General features: G+C 37.5%; 1 protein-coding gene across 1 annotated transcript; it reads left to right on the forward strand.

Moving 5' to 3' along the window:
* Positions 1 to 322: 322 nt before the first annotated feature.
* On the forward strand, positions 323 to 25579 carry LOC117409480 (neuronal acetylcholine receptor subunit alpha-3). The gene is made up of 6 exons (XM_034015602.3): positions 323 to 450; positions 13112 to 13251; positions 13630 to 13674; positions 23132 to 23241; positions 23342 to 24341; positions 24790 to 25579. The coding sequence occupies exons 1-6, from the start codon at positions 393 to 395 to the stop codon at positions 24913 to 24915; spliced, it is 1479 nt and encodes a 492-aa protein (XP_033871493.2). The 5' UTR covers positions 323 to 392; the 3' UTR covers positions 24916 to 25579.
* Positions 25580 to 25673: the final 94 nt, after the last annotated feature.

A 25673-nucleotide genomic window follows, 5' to 3' on the forward strand; every position in this document is an offset into this window, starting at 1 on the left:
ACTATGTCTCAACTGCCTCTCGTTTAATTGGGACAGCTGCTTATTCTGGATATTTTTCCTTCTGAACAAACAAAAAAACAAAACAAAATAAACAAACAAAAAAAAACAGAAGTTAATTAAAAACTGGGTTAAAGGCTTTGATAATATCCCCACCACGGTTATGTTAAGGTGCTTCAGCCATTTAATTGAAACTTTTTTTGTAGGTAACGTGTAATTTGTTATTTTTTTGTATTTGTGTCGCTCCCCTTTAAGAGAGATAGAGGGAGGTTGTGCCTGAGGCTTGGGACAATATTACCTTAACATCACAGAGACCGCACTGACAGAGTAGCCAAGCAAGCTGCGCTGAGGCTTTTTCATCTGCTTCAAACAAAACCTACACACATCCAAGCCAGATGAATTCAATCGGGAAACTCGCTTTGTTTCTGCTTTTTGATTTTATGATAATGAAAGGTAAGATACATAAAACGTTCAAACCTTTGAATATGAATCCCGTTTGCCAGAAGACTCGTTATAACAGACGCAGGTGAATACGAACAACGTTGCGGTAACTAAAAGCATTTAATATGTGAAGGGAAACGGATTAGTTTCAGTATTGGAGAAGTACAGCTTTTTAATAGCGCTTTATAATGGTTTGAGTAAAGACCGCGTGATAACAAAACATTTTTTACTTCACTAAATATTTAATTATAACTTTATAGCGCCTAAAACAGTGTACAGGTATTTAAGAAATTCAAAACATTAGTCATTTCTTATTAACATATATAAAAAGTGGATAAACTGTTCAAATTATTATTATTATTATTATTATTATTATTATTATTATTATTATTATTATTATTATTATTATTATTATTAGTCGTTGTCGTCGTCGTCGTAGTAGTATTGTTATTACGTATTTGCTAATTAATAAATTATGGCTAAAATGTTTTATCTATGTTATATCACTAGAGCAGTTATAAACAGCAACAAATGGATAAAGTATTTAGCCAAAATAGTAATCATCGCTTAGCTATTATTTATTTATTTATTTATTTATTTATTTATTTATTCATTTATTTTAAATTGAGAAATGTGTGTTTTGATTATTTTTATCAATTGAAAACTGTTCAAGCCTTTCTGCTTCATTTTGTGTCTGGCTATGATGCTGCATTAAATGAGAGTGTAGGTGTGTGATGCATTTCCCAGACCAAGTGAAGTTACATGATGGGGAAGAGTCAGAAGAAAGCAGGATTTTTTTGATCTGTTTTGAGGATAGGGATAGTAAACCAGTTTTAGCAAGTGACAAACCTGTTAAATGTATCAATAAATTTAATATGATAATACAAGTAATCAGAAGCCACTTTGTTGGTTTGGTTAGTGATAGTAAATAACTAGGAATGCATTTCTACATGTTCTGCAATTTACTGAATACTATATAATAATCTTAATAATAATATATGTAATTTTAGAGAACTGATGTAGGTGTCTCTATCCTCCACTAAACAAGTTCATATACAGTACAGCAACTTAAAATGTACTCACTAGTAAAAGTAATGCACCACAAATAGGGTATTTGGTCATGTTAAGTTTTGTATTTGAGCTTTCATTCCCTATCTTGATTGGAGAGATATTGTATGAAAGAGGGGCTTGAACTAAACATGAGAAATGCTGTGATTGAAGGTTGTTTTCAGCTGCTCTCTGTGGAAAAAAAGTATGAAAATATGTGTTGTGTTAATGGGCTGTCCCTCACATTAACTGGGTACAATAATCAGGCACACTAAAGGATAGCTTGCAATAAGGGCCATTTTATGACCACACCTGAATTCAATGAAAGTTTGTGGACATGTAGTGTCATGTGTCCTATGAAGGAGTTACCTCACCGTGTGACCCAGTCCAAGGTGGTGAACTGGCCTAGCAGTAATGCTGTGACTGATCACAACCAGCAATTGGCTTCATTGCATTGGTGGCACCATCATATGACTCTGTGGCGGAGTGTCCCGCCCCTATATATATATATATATATATATATATATATATATATATATATATATATATATTTATATATGTGCACTATTTTGTTATTATTTGTATTGTTTGCGGCGTGGATAAAAGCGCCGCGTCTTTTGTTATTATTTATAATGTAAAAACCCCGTGAGGATGCGTGACTGATCAGCTACTGATTATTTAAGTAGCTGACAGTCACGCATCCTTACCAAACGCGTGCAGACGGTATCTCCCGAGTTAATTGATTACACCAATTCATTGATTAATTGTTGCTAATCGGGAGATGGCAGATCACTGTATATAAACCTGCAGCTCTCTACCCTTGGGGGAGAGTGTATTAGGAGTGAGAGCGGAGAGAGCGAGGAGAGAGAAAACGAAAATTAAAAACAACTGCTAAACCTTATTTGTTTATTTGTTTGGCCAATGTGCCCTTTTGTTTGTTTGGTGTTTGTGTTTGTTGAAATCTTTTGTTTGTTTCATCATTTAATAAATACACTGAGCGCCGTAGTGCTGCAGTTTCACCACCATCCATTCCTTGTTTTGGTTACTGTTTCTGGTCCGTGACGTCATCACTGACGCAACCACTCGGCCACAGACTCAAACAGCGAGTATGGCTTTTGATTCTACATGTCTGGATTAGAGTTTCACATGCAACAAATTATCATTGTCTATGCCACAGTTCATACTTGCCGCCTGGAGAGAGGTGAACCGTAGTGTGTGACCTTGCATGCTTTAGTTGCTAAACACCTAGGTTGATGTCCCGCCACTGCCTTTCTAACATTCTTGAAAACTCCAGAAAGCTGTCATCATCCATTGATATCCATGGTGTCCCTTTTGTGAGAGGGTGATCATTGATGTGCAACAGTGCTCCGGATCACTGGTGTGTAACAGTACAATCATTCTGCTAGCAAGAACATCATCAGTTGCAGAATTGTTTTTAAAGGAGGATGGAAAACCCAAATAGACCACTAATCCAGATAATGGACATGGAACATTTTCTTTGTTATAAATAGAAAACATCTTAGAAAAGCCCACAACAATAAAAATGTAAAATGTATTCTGCCTCTTTGTCCACACACCCTTCTGCTCCTTGGTACCATATTCATAGTTTCTTTTAGGTGTATTTGCATTGCGGCTCCAACTCGGTTCTTTGCCACAGTGGATCCCCTTCGCAAACATTACAAAATGGCAGCACATAGGCCCTGTGGTAAATGGAATGTGCAGCATCATCTGTGTGGTGATGCCTCTGGTCATTGGGTTGACAGAGGACATGACATCCTTTGTTGCCTGCAATTCTATTTTGAGCCAAATTAAATACTTACACACTGCAAGTCATCCTTTTATATAAGAACTAAATGAAAATTGAAATGGAGCCATGCTTTGATGTTACTGTGCTTCTACTTTTTGATGCCTAACATGTAGTGCTCATGATTTTAGAACATTTTATCAATATATCCTCTCATTTGTTTTAAACAGTCAGTAATAGATTCCTGTGCCCACTTTCATACCCTAATCCTAACTGTAAATGTTGATTTTTCTGACTACATGTTTTTCCACAGGTATGTGGCAATGATTCATTGAGCCTAATTATCTGCATAATATTTTGCTAGATATGTTTAGCTCATTGCTTTCATTTGCCTTATTTGATGCCTATCAGTTAACTGCAGATGTTGCTTTCTCTTTTGGCAAAGATGTGATTCTGCATGCATGAAGTTGTTTTTATTGGAGGTTTACCAGTAATACTACAGTTTGTCCCAGATGAAGTCACATACACTGATGCACCAATCAGTCTGGCACAGGCTACCCTGTCTCTTACAAACACATGGCTATGTCTCCACTCACGTTTTGAACAGCTACTCTGTATAGTCTCCATTAAATCCACCATTACTCATCATGTGATAAAACGACTCTGCTTTAATCTAAACTGGATCTAAAGTCTATGAATTGTTCCCCTTAAAACAGGTTATTCAGTGGTAGGTTGTGATGTGAAAAATCAAGGGTTCTGAAATGTACAGAAATGTTGAGCCCTGCCATTCTAGAGAATGAAGATGTCCAACTCATAGCTGCCTGAAGGAGGCAGTAATCATTGAGGAATGATCTGGCATTACCCCCCCTGCCGATAACATTTTAAAATGTTGATTCTTACTAGTTTTATACAATTGCAGTTGTTTTAATAATCAGACAAAATGCTCTTGCTTCAAATTAGGGCCCTGCATTTACAGTTTTTACCCTGGTCAAGAAAACAAACCTTTGTTACACTGGTACATACAGCATTGTGACCTTCTCCACTGACTCCACCATTGACTTTAACCTTGACCTATAACCCCTTGTAGTGGTAGCAGTGCTTCATCTGCCAAATCTAGTTTCTATTTGGTCTAATTCAAGATTGCTATAAAACTTGTTTTGTTTCATGTGGAGATGTCATGTCAATCAGTGTGTTTACATGGCCTGTAATATTCCACTAGTATTCCGAATACTGAAAAGTCTGAATATATATTCCACCATGCAAACAGCATATTCCGACTATGAAGCGTAACCCACAACAGATAATAACAAGTACACACAGCAGTAAACATGACGGCACATGCGAGAAAACGCAGCTACTTTTGATGAGGAGACATCACTTTTATTAGGGATTTTAAAGTCGTAAAACAGCTTGATGGCAAACAGAGATATGCAGATGTATTTAAAAGGATGGTGGAAAAAATAATGATGGGGGATTTGAGAGAACTGTGGATCAAGTTCGTCATCGAGGTAAAGTTTTAAAAGCACAGTACAGGCGCTCCTCGACTTCCAACGCTTCCACTTACGACGCACGGCACTTACAACTCTTTTGCATTATTCCTCTGCTCCGACTTTACGATATCCACACGGCCTTTACAACACGGCGAGACACGAGCCATGCGTCATGTGCGCATGCTCGGTGTCCAAACTGCAGTACCTGTTGTGGTCGCCCTGAATCAGTCACTTTTTTAAAAATGTATTTGCCCTAAACAATGTCTGATAAGACCAATGGACTCAAAATGAAACCTAAGCTGTGAACTCTGTCACATGATGAGGGGCTTAAATTCAGGCAATCGTATTTCCAGCTAGGAATACCGCATACACACACTGAATACGTCACTGGAAACTGTACCTGGTAGGTGCCTGAGTAATATGAGTGTAACCACTGGGGTGCCAGTGCCCTGAAATCAACAGACTGAGTGTAAAGAGTTAAATATTTGCATGAGTACAATATAACGGGTCATTTTTGTAAAAATATATTATCTGTCCAAAGAGTCAGGAACGTAATCCCAATTTATAACACTGTTCCTATGGGAAAACGTGATTCGACTTACAACGCGACTTTCAGGAACCAATTGTGTCAAAAGTGCAAGGACTGCCTGTACTATAAAACAAAAAAAAACCCACAGAACAGAAGTGGGGCGAATCTATCAATTTTCCCTTACTTCAACCTTATGAATGACATACTGGGTAATCACCGACCCGCTATAGCATGCAAAAGTGCATCTCGTGAGATTGTGCACCCCTTCAGCACAGCAGTGTGCCTTTAACATGTGCACGACATGCGGTGTAAGGGTGTGACGGTCCGAAATTGTGGACTGTATCTTTAAGCACTTTTATGTAAATAGCAGTCTGTAAAAATAAAGGGTGTGGGTAATGGTCAATATTATTTTTCTTTCTATATTCTCATTTTGTTTGTTTTGCGTATTATTTTGATATCCTGTATTTATATATTATTGAATAACCATACTATTATTAAATAGCTGTGAACAGGTTAGTTAAAGAGGTGCCAGTGCACTGTAGTTTTGCTTAATTGGCTTGCAGATTGATAGTCCAGCGATTTTTATAGTTTTTTTTTTTTTTTTTGGTTAAATAAATTCATTATGTAATTGAATACTTAAATCTGTATTTAATTCATTGCACTTACTGGCAAGACAAGTAATACAATGGTACACACTTTAATGAAATCTCCCTGAGTGATCATGAAATGTGAACAATAATTACTATTTCTTTATAAGTGGATTTTATGAAGAACAGCTACTGGTTATTTATGTGTTGAATGATTGCTCACTCCTGATTTTTCTTTGCTGACCGTAGTACATTGTTCTATTCTTGAAAGCTTACCATTATCCTTATGCTGTCTTTAACCCCTTGTGGCAATGTGCCCCACCCCTGTGTGCATTTGTGTGTTATGTGTTCTATGTTGCGTGTGTTAATGTTGGTGTATAGAGATGGCTGCATGGGATATAAATGGGTGTGTGCAGCACGAGTTATTTAAATTGTATATTTGTATTTAAGCACGGGATTGCACATCACTGCACGTGCATTTAAAGTATTTAATATGTGAGCACGAGGTTGCACATAATTAATTCACGTGCTGGGATTCAAGTGAATAATTAATTAGTAATTGAATCCCAGCACAACAGTATATATAGACGCACGTTGCCTCTGCCTCCGCCACTGCCCGGAGCAGAGGAGCAGGAGCTGCCTCTACCTCCGCCACCGCCAGGAGCAGAGGAGCAGGAGCTGCCTCTACCTCCGCCACCGCCAGGAGCAGAGCAGCAGGAGCTGCCTCTGCCTCCACCACCGCCAGGAGGAGAGCAGCAGTAGCTGCCTCTGCCTCCGCCACTGCCAGGAGCAGAACAGCAGGAGCTTTCTCTGCTTCCCGCACCTCCACCACAGGGAGTATGGTGGCCGGAGCCCCAGAAAGGGGAGCTACCGGCTACAAAGACCGGGGGAGAGGTCAGGAGACCAGCATCCCCCGCAGCAATTTCGCTGCAGGAGTGGACCAGCATGCTGTCAGCCGTGCCACTACCGGCAGGGGTGCTGACAGCATTGCCAGCCATGGGCCCACTGAAGCCTCCCTTCTCAGCCCGAGACTTTGTCCTGGACTGCTGGGTTTTTAAGGGGGGAGGTGGCCGTTGAGGCCATGTGTGCTGCGCACAAGGGGGGGTATATGTGGCAATGTGCCCCGCCCCTGTGTGTATTTGTGTGTTATGTGTTGTATGTTGCGTGTGTTAATGTTGGTGTATAGAGATGGCTGCACGGGATATAAATGGGTGTGTGCAGAACGAGTTATTTAAATTGTATATTTGTATTTAAGCACGGGATTGCACATAACTGCACATGCATTTAAAGTATTTAATATGTGAGCACGAGGTTGCACATAATTAATTCACATGCTGGGATTCAAGTGAATAATCAATTAGTAATTGAATCCCAGCACAACAGTATATATAGATGCACGTTTGACTCACTCAGGGTAGAGTGTACAGGGTGGAAGTACGGGTTTGGAGACGGAGGTAAAGTAAAATAATAATAATAACAACAATCACAACATCATCATAACTCACCGTGTCTGTCAGTTTAATCCGTTTTGTTTGTCTATTTATTTTGGCTTAAAGTGCTGTGTCCTGTTTTCTGTTTGTTCAACCTTTTTATTTATTTGTTATTAAACACTGAGTGCAGCCATTGCACTCAGTTTCACTCATCACCACCATCTGTCTGTGTGTTTCTTCCGGGTCTGATGTGTCACCACTCAGCCAGCCTTGTGACACCCCTCTACACCTTTTCCTCTAAAATGCTAAATTGCTTCTCTTTTCCTCCTAACAAGTAAGACTAACTTTACAAATGGGTAATTATTGCTGTGGGGTTCAAATCTTACCCAGTGCCTAGATAATACACTGTTACCAGGGGAGACGATGAAAAAAACCCTGAGTGTAACATTTTAAAACTAGAACAAGAAGAAACAAGCACATAATATACATTTTCCTCTTTGCAGGCTTGTGTGTTTATTCACACAACTTTTTATTACAAAATTGACGATAAGTGTTTAAAAAACTTGGTGTTGTAATCAATGTTTTATTAAGTGTAGCACTGTATATAACTAGTAAGTAGCAAAAATGACAATACAAAAAGGAAAAATGTATTTATTATGTAAGGGGTGCACTATCTCACGGGATGCAGTATTGCACCGGCGTGGTGCGGACATCGGGTTTGATGAAGAAAGCTACTCTGACCAGCTGATTGGCGATACTGAAGGAAAATAATTCTATCTGTATGTCATCACATTATAATATATATCACATACACATTATCTATTTATTTGTTTACTTATTTATTTGTTTTTCTAAATTTCTAAAGTGCCACTCACCAGTATGTATCGGGGCGCTGTATAGATACAGTGTAAAATGCTCTTATTTGAGTATAAAAGAATATACAGAAAACAAATACCAATACATGCTAGATCTGCAAATATACATCTACATTTAAAAACAGCAAACATTTATTTATTTATATACAATCACAGCTCTCGATAACAGAAATTCAATCAAATGCTCTTTGAAAAAGCAACTATACATGTGATGACTATATATATAAGTGGTTAGGGCTCTGGACTCTTGACCGGAGGGTTGTGGGTTCAATCCCTGGTAGGGGACACTGCTGTTGTACCCTTGAGCAAGGTACTTTACCTAAATTGCTCCAGTAAAAACCCAACTGTATAAATGGGTAATTGTATGTAAAAATAATGTGATATCTTGTAACAATTGTAAGTCGCCCTGGATAAGGGCGTCTGCTAAGAAATTAATAATAATTTGCTTTATTTATTTACTATGGTTATTATTCTACTGCACATTTGTTTACTGTAGGCTGTGTTGACAATGTGCTTGGCTAAATGGGCAACTCATCTTCAATCTGTCTCCTTGTTATATTAATAAAGACATAAGCCTTGCTACCCTTGTTCCACACTAAACATCATTGTTTTTTTTATATACATAAAAGGCAGTACAGTATAAATAATAATAAAAACCACACGCATGCACCTATCCTATCTTCAGGTTACTGCTATCTTCTGTTTCATTGGAAAATAACGTAGTGCTTTGTTTTCTTGTACATCTGAGATCCTGTCTGAGCTCTTTGGGATTTACACATTTGCTTCCAAATGATCCAAACTCACCTGAGATAAACACCAATGGTCCTGAACTGTGTTAATTTAACCCCTTAAAGTACACAAGGAATTCATCGGTTGTTCAAGCGGTTTCTTCTTAAAATACATTTGAGAGTGACTCAGTTTTCATGAGGAAACTGACCATTTGGATGACCAGATCCAACCTTTCAGTAAATTTTGGACCCTGTTTTCTGCACCTTATTGCAAAAAGAAGAAAGTTAGCATAATTTGTGTTTGTGGGACACGTATGTCCCTTGTACCTTAAAAGGTTAATAAGCCCAGTATAAATGAGTCTGTATTAATCAAGCCAGAAATAGAAATGGATGAAAAATAAATTCGTATTTGTACATGCAGGGAAAAACATCAAGATTATCATTTCTATAAGAATTTTTTTTTTAGAGTTATAAAATTGTGTTGTGAACACAATAAGTGGTATCTCTGTTATTTTTTATTTTTTAGTGTTTATCACTTAAACCTAAAATCAGATCCCAGATTGAGTTCAGTTTATAAGGGTTTAATGTGACCTATTTCACCAGGGATTTATGGAATCAAATAACTGACTTAGCCTATTTAAAGTAAAACAAATACAAATGACTAAACAGCTGCAGTCCATATCCGTTAAACAAAACAATTTGTAAAATGGTTAATCTACTTTACAAGACTACTGGAAAATGTTTTTAAATGAGTAAAATACAAAACAATTCCCAGCTACTATGATTGTGTGAATCACTAAACCAAATTTAAATTAAGACGAAACAGATGGAACACAAAGTATGTAAATCAATAAATGACTGCATGACTGATTCTGTCATAAATTGGTCTGCAGTCCCAAAGTGAGCAGGAGGTGTGCTGAGAGTAGAACTGATAAACAGGCTGACACTCACTTGAAATAAAAAAAAAACAAAACTGAATGTTTTGTGCAATGAAGACACGTTGGCAGTCTCAGCATTAAGCCCTTTTTTGGGAGCTCATCGCACACTTTGCTGCATGTAGACAGTTCATAGTAATGTCCCTTAATAATTTTAATATGGTAACATAAATTAAATTATGACCAAGACAAGACGGGGTGTTCTGGTGTCTGGGGCTGTTTTCTTTTCTGTTTTCTGAAGCAGTTTGTTGATGAAAGGTGCTGGTGCTAATACTACCAGGCATACGCAAACACTAATTTAAACCTTTGTTAAAGGTATCCTAAGTGAAAAGCTGAAACTGTTGAGTCTGTCATGTCTGTGTAGACCTAATAAATTAAATAAGCAGTAAAGTGGATAACAAGCTGCATAACAATCTAAAGAGATGCTGCATGGACCAACTTGATAGTGATTTGAGGAAGACCGCGCTTACTAAGCACCTAGACTCAAAGGGACGTTGTAGCCTACCGCGTGTAGTCTTGTGCAAATGTCTGGAAGATGCTTTAAATGAGATGTTGCTGTGAGCATGTCGGTTTATTTTTATTAAGGTAGCTTCATTTACTGCATGTTTTGAAATTAGTTTAATTTGTCTGATTACTTTGTTGCTGCATTGTATCAACATATTGATTGAATTCAAGTGTAAGGGCCTTATCCATATAGTCATATGTATTTATAGTGATGGGGCGTAATACACAAGCATACTAAACGATAACTTTGCAGTGTTTTTTGGCAGTTGGATTCTCATCTTTACGCATTCGCTCAGGTGAAGGGCCTGCCTCCACCAGCATTGCACTTTCCAGCACAGACGAGACACTCAGCCGACGGTGTCTGTCACACTTGAGATATAGCCAAAAGGCATTCAGCTCCATCAGTGCCCGAACTCAAGGGTGCTGGAATCTCAGGCTCCGGGGCGAGCTCAGAGCTGGGGACCGTTACCGGAGTAAGTTCTGGGTCCTGATCACATTAGTTTACAGTAAAATAAGCTATGTCTACGTTGGTGCTTATCTTGGCGAGAGCTGAGTCCAATATCAGCATGAAGTTTTAACACCTACTCTCATGTAATGGAAATCTTAACTCGTCTGAACAGGATAAATACTTACTGGTTGGAAAACATAAATCATGTTTGTAGTCTATTTGTTGCTCTAAACCTATTAATGGTCGGTAAAATAACCAGGCAGTAGTTTTTTATAAATCACGTGGTCATTTTTTTTTTTTTTAATGGCTGGAAATTAAGGCTATCTTGCATGGTCACATTCAAAATTGTTATTATAGAATAAGTGTTCCTAAATATTTAAATGCTTACGTGAAAAACAGTAAATGATAAATTGTAGAATATTTTGTTTTGTTTGTCCCACCATTTAAAAACATTCTACTTTTACCATCAGTGAATTATCAAACAAAACAAAAACATAAATACATGTAAAAATAACAAGACATGTCAAATGTCCCCTTCTTATACTAGACAGAGCAGAAATTCTTATTTTTGATGCAGCTGGTCTTATTTTTGATGCAGCTGGTGTCTTTTTCACTGAATAAGGCAAATGTTTGCTGTAAGTGATACATATATGTATATTTACAATATTTTTTCATAAATGGGAATTTTCACAGGGAACTACCTATTAGATGGCAATGGGTACATTTAATGGAAATCGTGAAATCTGTGAAAAAAAAGCCTTCATTATCATTATTATGAGTTTTCAGGTACCTCGCATCACTAGTTAGGCATTCCTTTAACTTAGGAGAATGCCAAATTCTTCATGGAGTGCATCTATGTCCACTCCTTTCATGCTGTGCACGTGAACAGCATCAGAACATTCATTTGCAAGAGCTAACTTGGACATTTTGCTGTGAATGTCTTCAGAAAAGTCGTCCCTGTTGTGCAGATACGTTTTGCTCTTTCACAAAAAGGCCAGGAAGTCCTTTTCACACCTTCCAGCAATACTTTCAGGAAGTTCCTTGAGCTTAGAATTCAGTGCATATCCCAAGAACTGGTCCCGTATCCTTCTCTCCAGCTCCATAGTCACTCCATCCATGAGCTTGTATACTGCAGGAACACTAAAACTCTTGGTTGCTAAAGCCTCAATACAGTCACTGAACAGTTGCAGAGCATGACTCAATTCAGCCACCTCACTATAAGTCCCTTTGCCCCCAAAGCATTTTCACAAATGACTCCCTAAACTCTGGAAATAGCTAGTAAGTGGTTTCCAACACTTCAGTAATCTCTCGATCACTGGTAAAAGAGACAGCTACCTTGTATCAATGTGTCTCCAATAGATGCACTCTTCCACCTCAACACAGCCACACAACTCCTTTCTTAATTGTTTTAAGTCACAATCTTTCCAATAACAAAACAGATTTAGTTCTTGCAAAGACAACACTGATGTCTCCCATGGTAAATTGCAGAGAAATGTTATTCGTGGCAGTTGAAGATTTTATACATTGGTTAATGATGAGAGAAAAAAATCACAGTGGCTGAGACAACTTTGGATACCTTTGAAATGTTACAGTTACTATGACGCAATGTAAAGATACATCTTAGCAAGTCTGTCCCCAAACCCCTCTCTTCAAAGTAAATGGTTTTGTCAGTGATATGAAGCATAGGGGCAATGAAGTTGAGTGGATTTCATTTTACAAAACATGTTGCTATTGTTAAGGAATACTTGCAGAAACTGTTTGTATCACCTGTATTCTATTTTTAAGTGACCTACTTCCTTAATCCATGCAAACTGATATACATATAATGGAATGTTTATATCATTTCAATGTTTTATTTTGATCCTAATTGACTTTCCCCTTTTCAAATTTAAAATGTGATTTCAGTTTGTCTTTCTGGTCTCTTAGATCTCTAGTTTGTTTAAAGTTATTATACCTTGTAACAGGGGTGTACTGTTACTGGGTGGGTATCCGCTGAGAGACACAGAGGGTTTATGATTGAAACAGGCAAGCTTTAGCACAAATCTGAAATGTTTCATATTTTTTGCAAACCAAAAAGAAATGTTTGTTTAAGTGTTCTTTTAAACCTTGTAAATTGTTATCATTAATAACTTGGAATAAAAGTAACTGGTAAAAAGCTTTTTGTTCATCCAAGTTACTATCTAACCTCTCACTGTGAAAACCTGAGTTCTAGTTTAGTTGACAGAAAGAAAACCTGCCTTCAGTATTAAAATCAGATTAATTTATAATTAATTTGTAATTACATGGTAACTGGTGGTAACAGTAACAATGTTCTCCTCTCTGTTAATAAAACCATATTTATATATTTTTTGAACAGGTTGTTTATCATCGAAAGGTGAAGACCGTTTGTTCAGGAGGCTGTTCCGCCGCTACAATCAGTTCATCAGACCAGTAGAAAATGTTTCAGACCCAGTAACAGTTGAATTTGAAGTGTCTATTTCACAACTGGTCAAGGTGGTAAGGAACCATTTTATGCCATTTGTCATTGTCATAACTATTGGACACTCAATAGTGCTGAATTTAGAAACAGTCTAAAAGAAAATGTAATTCAATGACAAATGTTTTGACTAGTCTTTTCTTAAGACATTAATATGTATGCATGAATGTATGTATGTGATATTATTATAAAGCAAAACATAATGGGGGTGGGGGGGTTAGTCACAGATGTGTCTTGTTTAACTTAGCCATTTATATTCCACTAATGTGGATTTTTTTTTGTAGATATCCCTTCTTCCTTTCATCAGATTCCTAGATTTCAATTGGACTTTGTTTGTGTGAAATGTTTTTGTCAGATTATGCTTACATCACCAGGCTTGAAATGCTTTTATTTTCTAGGATGAAGTGAACCAGATAATGGAAACCAATCTCTGGTTGCGGCATGTAAGTTTTATATTTATTTTTGTCCATTTAAGGCACTTTGTTTTATCTAAAACGAATACTGCTGAATGAAGACTGTCTAATGCAAACATTATAGCAATCTGTGCCAATATTCATATAAAAAATGTCCTCTTACTGGTATGAACTACCACTTCAGCATTAAGCTAAATGTCAAAGTTTGCTTTATTAAATGTTTAAACTGATCCATTAGTCCTTCCTGTCTGATGTCTAGAATATATTTTAAAATGGCTTGGGTGAACAGAGCACTCAGATTGGCTGGAGAAGATTTCAAACAGTGCTGTCATTAAACAACAGTGCACTAGCTGGATCTCTGTGCACTTTAGCCCTTGATGCATATGTAATTCTGTATATGCATATGTAATTCTGGGGCATTTCTGAACGAAGCCACTAAAATTGGGAGGGGATTTTGCAAATGAGGTCTATTAAATATTCTGTCTAATTTATTAAAGCTGCCGGCATTTGCTTGATTATTTTAAGAACTCTGAAAAGCAGGCGTTAATTTGCCACAGTCAGACAGTAGGCTATATAAAAGGCAAGGTGATGTGGGAGACTTGTCTGCAGTAAGAAGGAGACATCGTTTTCAAGGACAAAAGAAACATTTAATAACATTTTGCAAAGAGCTAATTTTTTAATCCTTCCGGTCAAGTCAGTTTGAAAATTGCGGTTTATAATACCATATTGTTTTGCAAACTCCAATTTTCAATACGTTTCATAGCTTACATGACAAAAAAGAAAGTCTGCAAATAGAGAATATAGAATCCATGTAAAAAAAGGTTCTTAGGCGCACCTAAAAAGGTCTCCCCACAGTGGCAAAGTAAGGTTCTAACGAGAGCCTTTACTTCTAGAGTGTAGGTATTATTATAAGAACGGTGGAGAAGATTAAGAAAAGATGGAGCAATATTCCGAGGCTCACTAAAGAAAAAGTCTCATATACATTTAATACAATGAGGGCTCATCCTCCAACGTTATTTTAGTAATGCCTACAGAATTTATGTTTTGTAATATGGCATTCTGGTATTTAAGATGACTAGGTTAGTTTGTAGTTAGAGCACAGCTGTACAGTACAGCTGGTTGTAGGCATATCTGAATGATGTAGCTATATTATAGACCATACTGATGCTATTAAAATCATCCATAGTCAGAAATACAGACATACATAAGAAACAGGAGAGTTGTAACTGCATAAGAATTTCAGAAGAAAGAAGTCGTACATAAACTGAAGACTGTTCGTATGAAGCTGTATGGAGTTATTGTTGTTGAACGTATTGCTGTACAATGGAAGGATTTTCCACCCGTTTGACTGCCATGGATGCCAATAAATAAAACGTATTGTTTCTGAAGTTTGAAAAGTCTATACGCCTGTGTGACAGGGTCTTCCTCGTGTCACGCGTGTGGGTAGCCGCTGTTCAAGCATACAGAGAGACAGACGTGGTGTTGTTGAAAACGCCGGCACAGGCGCGCAGGTTTTATTCACAAACAAACACAAACAGAAAACGAAAGTAAAATAAAGGTGGTCATGTGACGTTACCAGCGATGGTAACGCACAGAGGACTAGTACATCAAGCTGTACAAAAAGTGCAAAATAAAACACAATACCACAAACTATAAATCAAAGGTGCCGTGAAAACGGCAGGCCTTGCAGCAGCCCTGAGCCATCTCCCGCGGATGTTTTTAACCTGACAGACACTCGATCAAGACCTGCCCACCTGCTGATTGAGGTCCAGCCCAGCCAATCACCTGCTGCCCTTCCCCTCAACCAAGCCTAGCAGGCAGCAAGTCTCAATCGAGCGTCCGTCTGTAAACAATAATTCAATTAAACAAATCAGCTCCCAAAATGACACAAAATAAACCCATTCCCCATACCAATTATATCAACACTAAACACACACATGCAGGGCAATCGCCCTGCTACAGCCTGGAATTATTCTATACGAAATAAGAAATTGAACTAATATGCAAAGCACAGTAACTGGATGATGCGTCGTAATGTATAAGCAACCTACTACAAACTCTGAAGTGGTACATTTGTTTATTAAGAATTCACCACACATTTCATATTTTATTCCTTTGTCCAGGTGATGTATTTTGAGCTTGTAACACATCTTCATGTGTTACAAGTACTGCTTGTACCAAAATCTCCAATTCCATATTGGTAAAATTCAGTTTTCGCTTCCGAGCATCCTCATCACCATGGCTAGTACCAGGCTGAGGTATTTGTGTGCCATTCATTTTCATTTTCTTTTGTAATGTGCAGCCTACACACGCAGGGTTGACCCAAACCTGCTATTTATTGTGAGAGGTGTGTAATTCTCCACCGCTAATTGTTTGATTGCCTTCCCTAATTAGTCTTATAAAATAGGTCGATATTTTGATGCCGAGTGTGGCCGTATTGAACACGTACATTACAAAGCTTTTTGCGGTCGGTTTTTCCCCTTTATTAATTTGGGTCTTCAGAGTCTTTGATCACCCCAAGAAAAGCATTCCGCAATCTTGCTTTTTGGAATAATTAAAAGACCAGAGTCCAGACCGCAAATTCTGTGAAGGAATATAGTTGTGTACTAAATATTTTATGTAGCATAGAGCCAGTCCGTTTAGGGCCTTATAGGTTATCATCAGAATTTTGAAATCGATCCTAAACTTGACAGGCAGCCAATACAAAGATGCCAAAACAGGAGTTATATGTTCGCAGGATTTAGATTTTCTTAAAATCCGAGCAGCCAAATTCTGAACATACTGCAGCCTGTTAGAGACACCAGCAAGCAGAGCATTATTTTACAGAGCAGTTTTTTTCTGAACTGGACCACCTTTTTTTTCTGATAAGACACTTCAGGCTTTGCGTTATTGTGAAATTAACAGACGCCATTAAGTGGTTTTGGCACTCGACTTTGCTTCCACAACAATGTGTAATTTGACATCAACACCCACCTTGCGTGACCTACTGCTTAAAGAATGCACACATCTTTTTAAAATTTGCAACCTGAACTTAACAGTGGGTCACCTTAGAGGAGCTTACTGAGGTGTATAATGTGGTTAATGAGAAGTCACTCTAGTTCATTTTGTTCATATCCAAATCAATTTTGCTGAGAGTTGCGGGCTGGCAGAACTCAATCTCTTCAACTCCAAGTTTGAGATGAGTTTGAGTTTTACAGTCTGGTTTTCATGGTGAAGGTGGAAATGTGCCATCAGTGAGCTTTATGCTTTGCTTTTACAAAAACAAACAGAAAAAAACCTTTAATGGTGAAAGTAGCATGGCTTCTGTCTCTGGTAACAGCTGGAAGCAGTAGGTGAAGGATTCATCATTTCCCCCACTGTGCAAGCCTTTCAGCTTCTATAAACAATTTAGTCACAGCTCCCTGCACTGATGGGAGGTATGAAACAGAGTTTACTTCTGCACTGGAAGAACTGTGGCAGGCCTCAGCAGGGTTTTAAATACATGAAAGCGACTGCAGGTCTAACATTTCTAAAACCTTGCCAAACAGACTCACATTATTCAGTCTGTTCAGAGCTCTGTCAAAAAGAGAAGTTAACTGACCAAGAATAAAGGAAGATGGAATAGGGATGAGGGCAAAGATGCAATCTGATAATTGCAAGATAACCTTATACAGTTTCCGCTAGGGCTTGCTGAAAGTGGTCCACTTGCAATGGTCACAGAATACTGACGAACAAATCTCAAAGCTTAGCGCACATCTTGAACAAGGATCCTGAGACTATTTATAAAATGGATAAGCAATTTTGTAAGCAACCAGTTGATCACATACTATTAGTACGTTTACACTTACAACTCTGTTGCCTTATACCCTTCTAAAGAGTCTTATTAAAATTAATTGATATGCATTGTGGTTCCCTGAGTTTACAAATTATTGAAATCCTTTTTTGTTTTATGGTTAACATGGGCCCTTATTTGGCCACTAACAAACATGTACTGTGGTACACAAGTGTTTTCTTTCTGATTAGATTCAACCAAGGAGACGGCTGAGTAACACTAGGGGCATTGCTCACAATGTGCCTCTGCGTGAGCCGACTGCATGGGGGATGGATGCGTTCACAGTAGAGTAAGAAAGAGAGTCCAGTCGGCTCTAAGCCTTCCCTGGTGTAGGTCAAACTAGGACTGCTGGGTTTACACTACAAAATAAAATTGTCTTAAAAGCTAAGCTGCCTCAAAGCCGGCTTAAAAGTTGCTAGTGTAAATATGACACTTATCTGACATCTGCAAGAAGAGCTCTGTGGAAAGTTTAAAGAGGTCTGAGAGTGAATTGGTTTGACACTAAGTATTTCTCATATCCCTGATGCTGCAATAATTTCCCTCTACTGCAGAAAAAAAGCTGACAGCAACAAATTTACACTCTGGACTTGTCCTTTTTAACCTTCATTTTCTAGCCTTCTTGAGTTCACAGTAACATCAATTTCATGTTAGTCCCATGTTAGAAGGTTGTACTATGGTTCTATGCTGCAGGCTGACAACATACTGAAACACCCTTAATGTATGTATTTTTTTTTTATGTATTTATTTATTTTTTGCTTCTTACAAAGAACTTACTCTGAAAGTATATTCTATTATATACATTTGAAAGAAGCCCTTGGACAGCATGAGCTGTTTAAATACTGCTTGTCACCAAGACACTGACGTTCACAAACGTGGAACATTTAGCACACTTCTCCAAAACAGTCATTATTTTCTTGTTATTAAGTGGTTGAATTAATCATTGACCATGTTAAGGCTTCTGCAGAATAGTAACAATGCCAGGTTTGGACGGTTAATACTAATTCTGATTCCTTCTTTGGAGGTCAGAAAACTTACAAGGGAAAAATTATCTGTAGTTTAAAATGTACAGTAGCTACGTGTTTATTTAAAATGTGTTACTTGCCTTGAAGGGATTATTTGTGGTTGGTGTTGGCTCACTTTGGTTTAGAACTCACTGTAGAAGAATGATTCAGTTGAAGATGCTCTCTTCATACATGCCATTTGCTCTGAGACTCTTATTTAAGATTGATGGAAACATGTCTACTATAATGCTATAAATATTAAAGTGAAAGCTGCGCAGCTAACTCCATCTGAAGTATCAAGGTAAGAGACATGAGGACTTTATATTTGACAGATCATTCTTCTCTTACACTAGATGTGTAAAATATTTCTACATGGGAGAATTTCTATTTTTAAAACGAATGTGAACCTGTGTGCCTTATTCACAAAGCTTTAAAGATTTTTTTAATGAATGCAAGATGGGTTGATATTAATTCAATTGTTTTCATGTGTGAAACTGTGTTAAACCTTTGTGAATAGGGCCTGTGTATCTATTTTTCGTTTTTCTTGTTGAATTACACTCAGAACTCCTCAAAAATATCTATTAATTTGGCATGACAAATTGACTAAAACATATTACTCAACATTACAACACCTCAAGCTAAAAAAAATAGATATTTACTAACATTAAATCACTGCGTTGCTCAGCCATGTTTGAGGCTATTTTGTTACAATTTCCGAGGAGAGATGCTTAAAATACAGTACAGCCTCGCTATAACGCCCTTTATTATAACAAACCTTCGGCTATGATGAACCCGGCCCCTGGACCCCCCCAACAAAAAAAAAAGATAATATAAACACACACTGTCAACATCCTGGTCTGTACGCACGGGGTGCCACCTCTGCAGTGAAGTCAACTCTTTTGTCTTAATATAAAGCGTGCGCTGTGTAACTATACATCCAAAACGAAAATCATTTTATGTTGCAACAAAGCTGGAAACTATATTGATCATTTGAAAAAAGGAGTAACGCAGGCATATCTCTGTCGTGAATATAGGTTGTCAAAAAGCACTTTTTTTGGCTTGTTCAGCAACGATCCCGCTAAGCAAAATTGATTAAAGAAAAAAAAACAACAAAAGAAAAAATAAACTTGAGGAGCTGATGAACTTTTAATGTCAAACTTTTCATGTTGGGTTGATTTGGAATAAAAGATCAGTTTGGGATTCTTGCATGTTGGATTAAGATTTGGTGCACTTTGAAACGGTTCATGTCAGATTGATTTTGAATAAATGTTCAGCTTCAATTCGAGATTTGTGCTTTCTGTATTGTGTTTTAACAGGATAAAGCAAAGGCAGAATACTGCATACATGAGACGAACAGCTACGTGTAATTCTCCTTTATTCAAAATCGCATCTTGTTATCTTACTAACAGTTTATCGTTCATTTTGATTGTCCTTTCGCTATATCAAACCCCTCTATATAACAAACAAAAGGCTTGGACCCTAACAGGTTTGTTATAGCGATAGTTTACTGTAATTTTCATGCTAAAATTGCATGTACGAGCCTAAAGAATTGCATATACGAGTCTGTTCAGAAAATGCTTGTATGATGTGCATTAAGATCAGATAATCATTAACAATGGACTATTTGTTAAAAAAAACAAATGAGGTAAGGGAGATAATCTATTAATCTGTACATCACATTAAAGTATTTAATTTTTTTGGTCTTGTATCACAGTACATGTGATACACAACTGTATTACGATACAAGATATTGTGCAAAGAAGTTATTACGATTCATTGGTACATAAAGAATCATTACACCCCTAAATCTGGACCAATGTTACTTCTGATCTGTCCACCCAACTGCCTCTTTCTGAAACTATTACTTGACTGTAGTCTGCAGTTTTTCTGACTGCACCCAGAAAGACTATTTTATATCTACCTGGATCAGTGGCGACGCGTAGGGGGGTATGCCTGGTCACGTGCCCCCCCAGATTTTTTTTGGGGGGGTGGGGTCTCAATGCGCTTCAATCAGTAACGCTTTCAATTAGCATACACATGAACCACCACTCACAACAACTGACCAATGACATGCTTGCTGTCTGCCAGCGTGTGTTTCAAATTTCTGTTTGTGATTGGGCTATTTACTGTCATTCGTCAGAGGTTCAACCTTGAACTCTTCTGATTGGACAATGCACAATTTTACACTTTGTAGTCCAAACGAACGCTCAACGTGACGCAACACTGAGTGAGAGACGTGAAGTATGGCCTGACAGCGGTAGGGGGAAGGAAAAAATCATTCAAAAATTAGCTATTTGTTTTGGTCGGTCCGAATTTGTCTAAACGGCAGAAAACTGTTTATGAACCTACTGATGACAACAAGATAGCAGCTACCACTGGCAGTCCTGTACCAGTCAAACGGTAATTAAATTAGTCAGGATTTGTGCGATTAAATAAAATGGTTTGCTTTGCTTTGAACACAGAATGTTAGTTAACAAAAATCAACAACCATAAGTACGAATGACATTATATATATAGTTATTTTTATTTATTATCATAATGTGAAATTGAAATCTGATCAAAAAAGTTCAAGTTCAAGGCTTTGTATTTCCTTTTTTGTTTTTAATCGGAAGTGTTTTAAACAATCTTTTTTTAACTCTTTTGCACAACAGTGTATTTGGTTATTGGATCTAATATTAAAAATAAATCTATTTTTCAAAAATAAAATGTCAATACACGAATACAATCAGGTTGCCAATAGCATCACTGTGATTACTCACCTTAAAGTTACCATTTCCATCCCCTCCCAAAAAAAATTCCTAGCTAAGCCACTGCTGCCAGGGTTTATTATTTAAAAATACAAATATATATATTTTTGTTTTTCGTAAGTGGGTAGAGAATATGTAAGTGCACAGTTTATTTCAAACTTTCAAACCTTAAAACATAACACAAAGAGTGTCAGAGACCCTTAAGTTATATTTGTTCTCATGTGAGGCTTTCACTTGTTCAGTCAGCGAAAATATGTGCTAAAAACTGAGTGAATTTGATGTAGTCCTGTTAAATTGGCAAAAAGACAGCTACGTTTGGAGGTTTTCCACAACAAAAAAGCTAAACAAACAATGACAGAGACATCAACATCGACAGAAACCGAACCTGACTCTTCTGTAGTTCAGAATGTTATTAACAGCATGAGAGTGTGACGATACTTCCATTTTAAACACTCAGGTTAGTGCAGGTGCAGCTGTCTGTCGATAAAAGAGACCCTTGCCTGTAAAATGTTTGCAGCGGTCTTGATTGTGACAATCAAGACCGCTGCAAACATGTGATGAAAGATCAGATAATATTTGAAAGCTAGCTTAATGTTTACTTAAAAATGGTTAAAATTGGGCATCGGATTTGAGAGTGGTTTTGCTTCGTTAGGTTTTCCTTCGGTTTTTTTTTTTTTTTTGGGGGGGGGGGGGGGGGGGGCTGTGCCCCCCCAGTTTTTCAAGACACGACTCGCTACTGACCTGGATTGTGTTAGAATAAACTGTGGCCTTTGGCCATATTCATTATTTTGCTGAGATTACCAAGGCCTGAATTAGATTCCCCATGCTGAAGACTTTTTGCATTTGGTCACTTTTGTTTTGAATTAGTCACGTTGTTTCAAAGTGAAAAGGTTATTTATCAAGCAGAGACATTAGTTTGTTTTATTTAAAGGGCATGTTAGTCATCATCACTAATATGATGATGTTCCGAGTTGTCTAGGATTATATTGGCCCTGCAGCAAGATGGAGCCCTAAGCACAGGTTGAATTTTAACGAGCAGTTATGTTAACAAAATGATTACAAAGCATGCTGGTACATATACAGTAGAGCGCTCCCTGTTTAACTAAATAAGGTTCAAGGGACAGGAGCAAGGGCTGCGTGGAGGAAGAACCTCAGGGATTAGAAGGGGAGGAAAGTCCTTGTCAAAACAGGCCAGGGTCTCCTATCAGCTTGTGGGGAAGCAAGCTTCGCTTCCCCCGATGGGGGAAAAAGAAAATAGGATAACAGGAAAATCCAAAAGATGAAGAGAAGTCCAGAGGCTTGCCCTGGCTTGCTCAGGATTTCCGTTGTTGAGGGAGGTTGGTGCAGCCGGACTTCCAAGGCTGAGAAGTGAATTTCACTTCCCTTTAGGGGTAGACTGGAATGCTGGGATAGAAAAAGAAATAAACATGCATGGAGGCCAAGGGTCTCCCTCTGGCACTCCGAGAGCTGCCTCCAAGGAGTAGAGGCTGCGAGGCTGGGCTGCAAGGCTGGGCTCCGAGGCTGGTAAATGAGCTTGGTTCTCCAGATACTGGGGTGGGTGAAAAGGAAAGAGTGAGCATAGGAAAAAGAAAATGAGAAAGAGTTAAGAAGGCTTTGGCTGGGGGTGCCATCTATAACACAAATTTGAATGAATGACTTCCAGATATATTCCATTTAAAAACGTTAGTTTTAAAATCAGATTTTTTTTTTTATTTGCTTGGGATACATAATATTTATGGTGCTAGTGTAATCCTTTGATTCTAACGGGGTGTGTCACAGGAAAGAAACTAAACAGACAAATGTTTTGTATTGCAGGAAAGACACATGAATAAATCATGTTAAATTACTGTTTCACTTGTTTGTGTACATTAAAAAGGGGTTGTATAATATTCATTGTTTTTGTTGTTTTTGTTTTCAAATGTTCTCAGATTTGGAATGACTATAAATTAAGGTGGAGTCCAGTGGAGTATGATGGGATTGAATTAATACGAGTTCCATCCAATAAGATATGGAGGCCTGACATTGTGCTTTACAACAAGTAAGACAGCTGTGACATAAAATGAATATGAAAATATGTTTAATTTCAGAGTCATAAAAGTACTGCAAATTCTAAATACAGATTGTATTTCTCTTTTTAGTGCTGTTGGTGACTTTCTTGTAGAAGACAAAACAAAGGCTCTGTTAAAATTTGATGGCACAGTCACCTGGATACCACCTGCTATTTTCAAAAGCTCCTGCCCAATGGATATTACTTATTTCCCATTTGATTATCAAAATTGCTCAATGAAATTTGGCTCTTGGACTTATGATAAAGCCAAAATTGACCTTGTCTTGATAGGGTCAAAAGTGAATCTGAAAGACTTTTGGGAGAGTGGAGAATGGGAAATTATTGACGCCCCTGGCTATAAGCATGACATTAAATACAACTGCTGCGAAGAAATCTACCCAGATATTACCTATTCATTCTATATCCGAAGACTCCCTCTTTTCTATACTGTTAACCTGATAATCCCATGCCTTTTAATTTCTTTTTTAACTGTTCTAGTATTTTATCTCCCCTCAGATTGTGGTGAAAAAGTTACTCTGTGCATCTCTGTCCTGCTGTCTTTAACTGTGTTTCTACTAGTTATCACTGAAACAATCCCTTCAACGTCTTTAGTGATTCCCCTCATTGGGGAATATCTTTTATTTACAATGATATTTGTGACTCTTTCTATTGTTATAACAGTATTTGTTTTGAATGTTCACTATAGAACGCCCATGACACACACTATGCCAGAATGGGTAAGGTCTGTCTTTCTCAGGATTTTGCCTAAAATGATGCTGATGAGAAGACCAATAGAACAGCAAGCGGTCAAATCCAGTGGCCGAAAAAGAAAAGACAGCACATCCCAGACAGCATCTATGAACTGCCTGGAATACGGAGAAAATAAATTACCAAAAGAAGAGAAGAAGTGTCCTTGTCAGCACCCCAAAGACCCCTCAGAACCCGATTCCAGTAAACTGAGCAGACAGCTGGGTCCACAATCCATTAATACAGTGCTGGCTTTCTCAGTCGTCTCTCCAGAGATCAAACAGGCTATTGAAAGTGTGAAATACATTGCAGAAAACATGAGAAGCCAGAATAAAGCAAAAGAGGTATAGTTAATGGCAAGCTTCATTTATTAATGTGTACACCACCTTTAAATACGTTTGCCAGACATGGTCGTTTTCTTTTTTTTTCCCAATGTGAAGCAGTTAACTGTGTTGTCCACACTACAGTAGGTGGTAAATTGTATTTTAATGAACTAGATCATGGCTAGAAACTGCAGACCAGCTAACTAATCTAATATATTGTAGCAGTCCTTGGGGGATTGGGTACTCCATAGAGCAACATGGCTAATTTTAGGGGTGATTAGGCACTTGTTTCCCAGAGGAGTCTGAACAGCTGAGGGTGTTTATCAGATCAACAATTGAGGGAGTGGCCCTTGCTAAAATGAATCTCCGTGGTTTGCTTTCTGGGTTGGTTTCGGTGTTCCTCTCATGCTGAGCAGCGATGGGTATTATAAAATATATCTCATTAATTTGTATTTTCTTCTTATTTCAGGTGGAAGATGACTGGAAGTATGTGGCCATGGTCATCGACAGGATTTTTCTCTGGGTTTTTGTATTAGTTTGTGTTTTGGGAACTCTGGGCTTATTTCTTCAGCCACTTGTTGGTTTTTTTAATTAGTAGTGTGCATGCTTTAAAATACACATGTATTATGAATTGCAGCAATTGTAGCTATCTCTGTGATTTTAAGAAAACAAATTTAGCATTTAAAGAATTTTTTTTTTAAAATCACGGTGTATATTTAGTTATAAGTTCACCTAGGAAAGCAAATGTGTAATTCCCTTAAATCCATTAACAGTGTGGTACATCTGTGGGAAAGAAATTAATTGCACCAGTTACATGTATTGCATATAAAAAAGAGCAACACACAGAAAAAATGTACAGCATGCAGCTATTCAATTAAGTAGACTTCTGTCTATAATTCACAGGCTGTTTTATGTCACAGTGTGAAATTAGCAGCATGCATTTTATGCTAAATGGAAACAAATACCAAACACTGCCCCCTCAGTTTTGGCCTTAAGTAATTTAAGATGCACTGGGTGGGATTTTCAAAAGTTTGTAATTTTTAACTCCAGTGTTAATGAACAAATCGGTATGTAGCATTGATTTTGGCATTTTCAAGAGGTCGTTATGCCTATTTCGTTATTAAATAATTGTGCTAATGTGATTTCTGAAATTGTTGATTTACAAAATAATGTTAATATCTTAACGAGCCGTGCTTCTTGTGACTATTTGTTTTGTTTGATGGGAATTTAAAAGCAAATACGTGGTAATTGTCATAATTTATCAGTAGTTTATATATATATATATATATATATATATATATATATATATATATATATATATATATATATATATATATATATAAATAAATAAAC

This window comes from Acipenser ruthenus, chromosome 2, assembly GCF_902713425.1.
Source record: "Acipenser ruthenus chromosome 2, fAciRut3.2 maternal haplotype, whole genome shotgun sequence".
Classification (NCBI taxonomy): Eukaryota; Metazoa; Chordata; class Actinopteri; order Acipenseriformes; family Acipenseridae; genus Acipenser; species Acipenser ruthenus.

What these genes read in the sequence shown, in the direction of transcription:
- LOC117409480 (XM_034015602.3), top strand. Translation starts at nt 393, where the DNA reads ATGAATTCAATCGGGAAACTCGCTTTGTTTCTGCTTTTTGATTTTATG. An exon ending in TTTCACAACTGGTCAAGGTG is followed by an intron (nt 13,252 to 13,629) that starts GTAAGGAACCAT and finishes TTTATTTTCTAG; the next exon opens with GATGAAGTGAACCAGATAAT. An exon ending in GCCAGAATAAAGCAAAAGAG is followed by an intron (nt 24,342 to 24,789) that starts GTATAGTTAATG and finishes TTCTTATTTCAG; the next exon opens with GTGGAAGATGACTGGAAGTA.